Below are 8611 nucleotides of genomic sequence, written 5' to 3' on the forward strand. Positions count from 1 at the left end.
CAATCGTTTCGCGATCGAGCGTGTACGCGCAACAAGTCGCGTTCGATAAGTCATAGTGAAAGGGAGAGAAAAAGAGAGAGAAAGAGAAAGAGAAAGAGAGAGAGAGAGAGAGAGAGAGAGAGAGAGAGAGAGAAAGAAATAGAGAAAATGTTTTGTATTTCTACCAATAACGTATTCTCAGTTAAATCGTACGAAGTAATATAAATATTTTAACTTGTCGAGTATTTTCAATATAAGTATTATTGCGAAATAACGAAATAAATAGTATAAATGTTTGTTGATAATTCTCTACAAATTCCAAAAGTATGAATAAATATTTTTAGAATTATTAATTGTTTCTATAAATATAATTTCTTCAACGTAAGAATAATAAGTTGAAAAAGAGAAAAGAAAGAAATTAATAAGATTAATAGTAAGTAGTTATCCATTTTTTAAGGTATAGTGTATTATCATTTATTATTATTTATCGATTGTTTATTGTTATCGCGTTTGTAATACGTCACTTAATAGTGATTAATGAAAGTTACAATGTATGAGTGTAGATATCGCATCCGTGATGATTGTAAAGATAGCGTAAAGTTCATACTTTATGAATTTATGAATGATTTGGAATGTGTATCATTTATAGGATATATTATTTATGAATGATTTGGTATGTATATTATTCCAAAAAGATGTTTCTTAATTACTATATGAAAATTATTGAGTATAAATGTATAAATGAGAATGTATATAACTATTATGTAACTGACAATATGTTTACAAGTGTCAAAAGACTTTATACAGATAATACTATCATATTATCGTCTTATCAATACGTTACACTTATAATACATATATATATATATATATATTTATTTATTATTTTTTACAATATTTTTTCAAGTTATTCTTTTATTCAATCGTTTATTTAATATCGATTCAAAATAATGAATCATTCGTGTATCTAAAAAAAAAAAAGAAAAAAGAAAAGGGGTTAAAAGAAACTCTTCCTGCATCCGGAGAGAAAGCTTCTCGAGATGATTCACTGTGAAAATGATAACGGCATCGTCCGCTATTATAAACAAACAAACAAAGTGAAATTGCAACACGTTGGATGATATGAAAGTAATAACGTTCGACGACTTCTTTACTAAGATAGAAAGTCGATAATATCATTTGTTATATAGTTGGTAGAAGAGAATGGGTATTGTAATGTCAAGATAGAGCTCATAATATTAATTTGATTTAATTGATCCTGAAAAAACAAATGTATCTTTTGATATTATACAATGCACATTAATTCGTAGGTATGCAATAAAATGTCAGTGTCATCTGAGTGTCCCTTGTTCTCGTTTCATAATATGCTGACTGAAAATCTCTCTCTCTCTCTCTCTCTCTCTCTCTTTCTTTCTCTCTTTCTTGTATAGGAAAATAGTATCGAGGGAAAAGACAGAGAGAGAGAGAGAGAGAGACAGAGAGAGAGAGAGAGAGAGAGAGAGAGAGAGAGAGAGAGAGAGAGAGAGAAAGAAACTTCATAAATATCGTTTCTTCCGTCGAATTGTATAAAATAAATCATTCTTGATAAGAAGAGTAATCGTTTCTTCTTCGTACGAATTATCAGGTTGGTCCTACAACGTCCCTTTCGTATTTATATGGTAGGTCAGACTTAGCTCTTAATGGAGGTCATTTTTCACCAAGATAACACGGAAACATATACACGTCTTTCCAGAATGGGCAATAATTAAAGCAACTAAATTGGAATGTTCTCTTATATCTTCCATATTTGCTTTCGAATTAGTAGATACTTATTTCGATCTCATGTTAAATTCATTCAATAATATTAGATATATGTACATAGTGATTTTATGATTCTTATTTTTATCGAAATCGATTTTTTTCGTTATAACATCATTACATTAATCGAAATCAATATAAATTATTCGGAGAAATATTATTTGTTTTTATTATTTTTATAATTTTTAAACACGAAATCTGAAATCAGATTGACGGATTTTAGAATCTACTATTGAACATACAAATTTTGAATTCCTAGAAGTTTCTAAAATACACTTTACACAGTTCTTCATTACAAAAAGTGCGAAATTTTCCAAAAGATATATAAAAAATCATCGATCAAAATACACACACACACACACACACACATATATACAATTATTTAAATAAAAATATTAAAGATTAAAATGTTTATTAAAAAAAAAAAAACTGTACCAAACGAAGTTAACAGTTTCGAATTCGAAAAAAAAAGAAGTTTCGTAAGGCTATCGATATGGGACAAGAAAAAAAGAGAAAAAAGAAGTAAACAAGAAGAAAAAAGCAAAACTGTAAGCAGCACGTAAATCGTTAAAAGGTTGGTGCGTAGGATCAAGGAGATTTGTATGGCGGAATAGAAAGTGGAGTACACATCTCGGGCAACGTGACGGACGCTTAAAGAACTTCATTGTCCCCTGTCGCTGGTCCAGGAGCAAGGTAGAATTTAATAATGTAGAGAGCTGGGCCAGACGTTGGGTACACACTGGGATCGGTACACACCGCTTTCGGGCATCTTCAATATCTGAGCAGCTCAGAAGGGGTATTGTCTAGGGCGGCAGTACGGTACCGGCTTCGCGTGCTTTATGACTACCCGTTACGATGACGACGATGACGAGCATTATGCCGCGTGGATAATGGATCTCCACGGGCTGCCGCCATTTACCTATACCGGTATTCGCGGTAAAGAAAGCGCACGTGAACCCGGAGAACCTGGTTGCTTTCACCTTTCATCCTGATTGAATTATAACCGCTGAATCAGATAGGAAATTTTACTTTTACAACTTCTTACCTAAGATTTGTAAGCTCGATGCATATTAAACTATTGTATAAGAAATATGTGCATATATATATATATATATATATATATATATATATATATAGTGAAAGAGAGAGAAAGAAATTGGATTCGATCATACATCCTTTTAAATCAAATTCGGCCGTACGAATTTAAAAAAAAAATGCAAATAAATGTCAATGATGCAAATGAAGAAGATATTTTTTAATGAACCATTTCCTATCGTATTATCCAACGAATGTATTAATTTATGTTATTAATTCTTCATTCTTCGGTTTATACGTATCGCGATGTAATTTCCTCACTCGCAGGTTACTTTAATTTCTTGAAGAAAAATGAAGGATGGTCGAGAAAATAGGAGGTATAGAAGAAGGTGGTGATGGTGGTGGTAGGGAAGGAAGGAGGAAGGGGCAAAGGAACGCGTTCTCGTTCTCGACGTCGGGGCATCCACAATGCGGGCGTCGACGGACCGACGACTACGACGACGAAGACGACGACTACGACGACGACGAGTCCTATTTCAATTCCAGCAAGTTAATTGGAATTGTTTGCCGCAGACACCGCGAGAGCCGCTTGGTCTCGCACCGTACTGAATCCTATCCGGCAGTCCCTTTCCTCGCTTCTCACTCCGCAGTGAGGGCTTCAACACGAAGCTCACACCGGCGTGTCGTAGCCATACAAACCATAGGGAAGGAGGAGGACATCTTCTTGAGTAGAATTAATTCCTGCTGCCATCCTTGGAGGCGAGCCCAACTGAACCTTCCCTTCGAGATTCGAGACTCGAATGATCTCATCTAAACAACCAACCTCTCGAACGTTTCAAATACATACTAGGAGATTTTTACATAAAATATAATTTTATATATATATATATGTATATATATATATATATATATATATATATATGTATGTATGTATGTAGGGATGATTATGAATGAATGTATGTACGTATATATCTATACATGTATAGATGTACAGGTATTTTTCCCTTTTTAAAAAAAAATTATTCTATTTACGAATATAAAATGGTTTCGTTTATCTTAATACAATTTTTATTTCTTATTTAATTTTTCTAATTGTTATAACTTTTAAGGAGGAGATATGAAATTTCTCAAATTGATAATTTCTAGAAATCTGCAGACACAAACTTTAGTTCGTACAAGTTTTTAAAATAATATTTGGAACATCTTTCTTTATCACAAAAGATATGAATTATTCTTTTTACGAATATAATGAAAAGTTCTTCGTTTATCTCAATATAATTATAATGTTTGTTAATATTTCCTCGATTCTTCGATATATTAATTTTATAACATTTAATTGTTCATTTGTAAGAAAGACCATTCTCTTTCAAATGTTCTTTTTCTTTGGTAACGTAGAAATAAAAGTTTTTAACATGCTCGATCTCAAGGATAGATTCCTTTGATCAAGAGAATTGTCCTTGATGTTCTGCGTTATCTTTCATCTCATTATAAAGATAGCTAAAAGATTACGATCGAAAGAAGTTTATTCTTTTACAAAAGCTTTCAATTAATTTCTGAAGAAGTTCGTAGCTTGTTTTTTTCAATACAAAATTCGATATCGAACTGATCTTACCGCTTAATTTGTTTATTTTTTGTTTAATTCTTTTTTTTTTTTTTTATATATTCTTACAAGAATCTACTCAACTTCGATACAATTTTTTTATATCCGATTGATACTACCGTGATTAAATATTGTTATTGTTTTCAATTTATTCGTATAAACTTTTTATGAGAATCTTTTATTTATTCGAATACTTAGATAACATTACTAGAAGTAAAAGTTTTTAACGAACATAATAATGAAGACAATTTCAAGGCCAGATTCCTTCTCTCTGTAATAGTACCGTTGAAGTTCTGCTTTATCTTACTTCTCATTTTTCCAAAGATAGCTAACAGATTGATATCAAAAGACGTTTATTGGTTTACGAAAACTTCTAATTAATTTCTGAAGGAGATAGGTCTGTAAATCGTTTCTCAATATGATATACAGATATCAGATTGATCCTATTGGTTACATTCTTTGATTTCATTTTTATACATTTTTATAAGGACCTCCATAATTTATCTGTCAAAATAATGTATGCAACTCGTTTCTTCGATAGAATTTTTCTGTATCTGATTCGATCCTAGTGCGATTAAATATTAATCTCTTTTTCTTTTGAATTTTATTTTTATACATTTTTATGAGACCCTTTCGTGTATTCGAACACTTAATATGCAGTAATGTAAAAGTAAAAGTTTTTAAACAAACTCGATCGTGAAAAAGATTTCAAGGGCAGATTCCTTCGGCAAGTAAAAGTATCGTTGAGAAGTTTAGCGTTATCTACCGTCGCTTTACAAAATTATATCCAAACGATCCAGATCAAAAGTTTATTAACTTGCAGAAACTTTTGAAGTATTTTAATTTGAGTCGAGGTTATATATGTGATACATTTAGCTCGTTTTTCATTATAATCATTAGTAATAAGCGAATTGATTAGATCATATAATTATTATTATTGAAAAATTTTATTTTTCTTTATTTTTCATGGATTTCTTGATTTATCTGAGCTCTTCAGTAACGTTTCGAGTTACCGGTTTCTAACGAACTCGATCGTGAAGACGATTTCAAGGTCAGATTCCTTCTTCCCCAATAAAAAGTCGTCATTAAAGTCCAACGTTATCTTTCATCGCGTTACAACGGTAGCTAAAAAAAGAAAAAGATCGAGATAAAAGAAAGTTTATTATATCTTGGAGAAATTTTTCAGAATAGCTTAATTTTCCTTATAAGCAACATTCTTATCTCGTTTAATATCTGATTATTAATGATACCATTTAATATTATTGTGATTTTTTTCCTGTTTGATTTTCAGAATTTTTTACGATTATTTTTTTCTTTCCTTCCTTTTCTTTTTATATTTTTATATTTTTCCTCTTTCTTTTTTTCCCTTTCCTTTGAATTATTTATCCAAGCTCTTCGGTAAGATAAAAGTAAAGATTTCTAACGAATTCGATCGCGAAGACAATTTCAAGGCCAGATTCCTTCGCCCAATAGAAGTGTCGTTGAAGTCCAGCATTATCTTCCATCGAATCGCAAAGTTCGTTGAACGATCGAGATCTCAGATAATTTATTAGTTTACTAAAACTTTTCGAATATCTTAATTTCTGTCGAAGTAAAATATGTAATTCGTTTCTCGGTATAATCTTTAATATCCGGCTGATCATACCGGTTAAACCACCGGAAGCTATGCAAGCATCAGGCACAACAAATGGTGGCATAGCTTTCCAAAATCTTTGGACTGTTTCATTCCAATAATCAATTTCTAATCCGTTTTCCTTTAGCATGTTAATAAAATGACATACTTGGGGTATACATTGCAATTCCGATAAAATGAATCGTTTTTGATCATTGATAAAATTCACCGTCTCGTTTAATTGCGGATCGTATTGAACATAATTCTCGATTATCATTTGGATCTCGACGAGCGGAAGGAATCCCAATATGTCTCTGAAATCTTCTTCGAGAGAGCTGTTATCTCGTAGCATTGATAAATTTGATAAATCCGTGTCCATCATTAAGGTTCTTAAATTGTAAGCAAGTAAACCGAAAAAAACCGCAGACATAATTGCGGCTACACCGACTATTATCACTGACTCGTTCATTTTATTTTATGTATCTATGTATATGCGTATGTATGTATGTATGTATATACATATATATATATATATTTTTTTCAGATTATAATACATATATGACTTTATTTTACTGATTCATTATCACTCATTATACGTATAAAATATAATCGATGATCTTTTTAATAGTTTCTATATTATTATAAATATTGACACTGAAATAAGAGAAAGTGTAAGTATTCGATCAAAGTGAAAGATGTCTTAAAAAAGTATATATATGTACATATATATATATATATATATATATATATATATATATGTATATATATATATATACACACCTACCTTTGATTGCAAAGATTTAAAATTCGTTAACGCATTTAGACAAGAGATATATAAATTTCTTGAAAATCAAACGGATTGTAGAACAATCGAATGGAACTTTTCGGGTATATTAAATGAATCATGTTGTTTGGAGTTGTCACGAAATCACGATACCACAAATTATCCGTCGGGATTTATGCCTTCGTGAGCTCTCATTATTTTAGAGTTCTTTGATCAAGTTGAAATACGATGCCAGAGGGGAAATATTTATGTTGGTAAAGGATTTGCGTGACTAATGCTCGGACACGGAAATATTTAATAGGTTCCCCATTTTTAGAATTCACTAACCTACAAATTCGATGCTGTAGATTGAAGTAGGCTATTGAAACTGCCTGATATAGCGTCTATCGTTGATTACATTGTTTCGTTGTTTCTAATCTAGCCTAAAGTTGCCATAAACGATAGTTACAATTTTTAGTAAAATGCAGCCATATGTATTACATTTTATAGAATGATGAACAACGTTTAAATTTATTATAAATTTACCATTGAGCGTATACAAGTTTTGATAAGAAAATTTATGATTAATTGTAAAATTGTCAAACTTGTTAAAATAATAGGTTTCAAGTTTTACTGTTTAGTGAAACAATAATATTTAAAACACAAAAATGTTAACTAAAGAAATCTATTTCTTAGTTTATTTTGATCATTTGTATGTTATATACAAGTAATTTGTTTGTTTAAATTACCTACAAATTGACAGATATGATAAAAACTAAATCGATAGTTCTAACGTTAGTTTAACGGTTAACGGAATCAGAGTTTCTAAAAACGAAGAGAAGTATGGGGATCTGATTGTGAACTGTAAAATTCATTGATTAAAAACTTTTAAATGCATTGTACTTTTATTAATTTCTAAATGTAAGCTACAAAAAATATACATTTATTTGCATTACAAAAAAAAATATATTTATTATATATACCATAGAACAATTTTATTCTAAATATTTGAATGATTTATTGTCTCATGCCAATTATACGTAGATAAAGATCTTCAATCCCCATGTAATCAATACCAACTAACTTCAACATTTTCAGAAGTGTTTGTACTTCAGGAGTTTCACTAAGTTTTTGACGCAATATTGAGTGCTTGTTGCTTTTATAATAAGAGATGAATTTGGCAAAGCTTTCCGATTCTTTGCTTTTCTTTTCGTAAAGTTCCTTGATTTCCTTTGTAGGAAGGATCCCGATGTATGCCTCGATGAAACCTTTAAATCCAGGTTTAAAATTGTTTCTCTTCTTAAATACATCATGCGATGATTTTGGTGGTACATAATCTTTCATTCCAAATATTAAATGTAATACTTTAAGTTGTCTAATTTTGTCTAATCCTGCTTCTTGAAAATAGAGAACGTATTTATGAAATTCTGGCAAGTCTTCTACCGCATATACCAATTGGTGGAGCTTATCACTTTTTAAGTAATATATTGCGTTTATTATCTCGGGATCATTCTTGTAAGTTTCAAAAATTTCACCTAGTTTGTCCAGAGGTATGAGTCTAAAGAAATCTGAGAATTCTCTTTCCAAAGATGGCGTATAATTGCCATTAAATATATCTAAAAAATTTTCACTAAATATATTTGATCTATTGCCGTTCAATAAATTCGTACGATTGCCATTAAGTGGATTCGCAGAAACTCCAACGACGACTAAAGCCGCGAGGAAAGTCAAAATATACTTCATCTACAAGAAACCAAACAAAATTGATAATAGTTTAAATTTAATTGTTGAAATATAGCAATGGATTATACTTACGATTGGTAGA

The 8611-nt window shown here is 30.6% G+C and overlaps 2 protein-coding genes across 2 annotated transcripts in view; both read right to left on the minus strand.

Moving 5' to 3' along the window:
• Positions 1 to 5776: 5776 nt before the first annotated feature.
• LOC122636247 lies at positions 5777 to 6492 on the minus strand. Its single transcript, XM_043827258.1, has one exon. The coding sequence runs from the start codon at positions 6490 to 6492 to the stop codon at positions 5794 to 5796; it is 699 nt and encodes a 232-aa protein (XP_043683193.1). The 3' UTR covers positions 5777 to 5793.
• Positions 6493 to 7455: 963 nt separating this feature from the next.
• Positions 7456 to 8611, minus strand: part of LOC122636261 — a 1382-nt gene continuing 226 nt past the window's right edge. Inside the window, exon 2 of the mRNA XM_043827284.1 lies at positions 7456 to 8529. Coding sequence (XP_043683219.1) covers positions 7804 to 8529 — 726 coding nt within the window. The 3' untranslated portion in view covers positions 7456 to 7803. The remainder of the gene's footprint in view (positions 8530 to 8611) is intronic.

Source organism: Vespula pensylvanica, chromosome 21, assembly GCF_014466175.1.
Source record: "Vespula pensylvanica isolate Volc-1 chromosome 21, ASM1446617v1, whole genome shotgun sequence".
In the NCBI taxonomy this organism is placed as follows: domain Eukaryota; kingdom Metazoa; phylum Arthropoda; class Insecta; order Hymenoptera; family Vespidae; genus Vespula; species Vespula pensylvanica.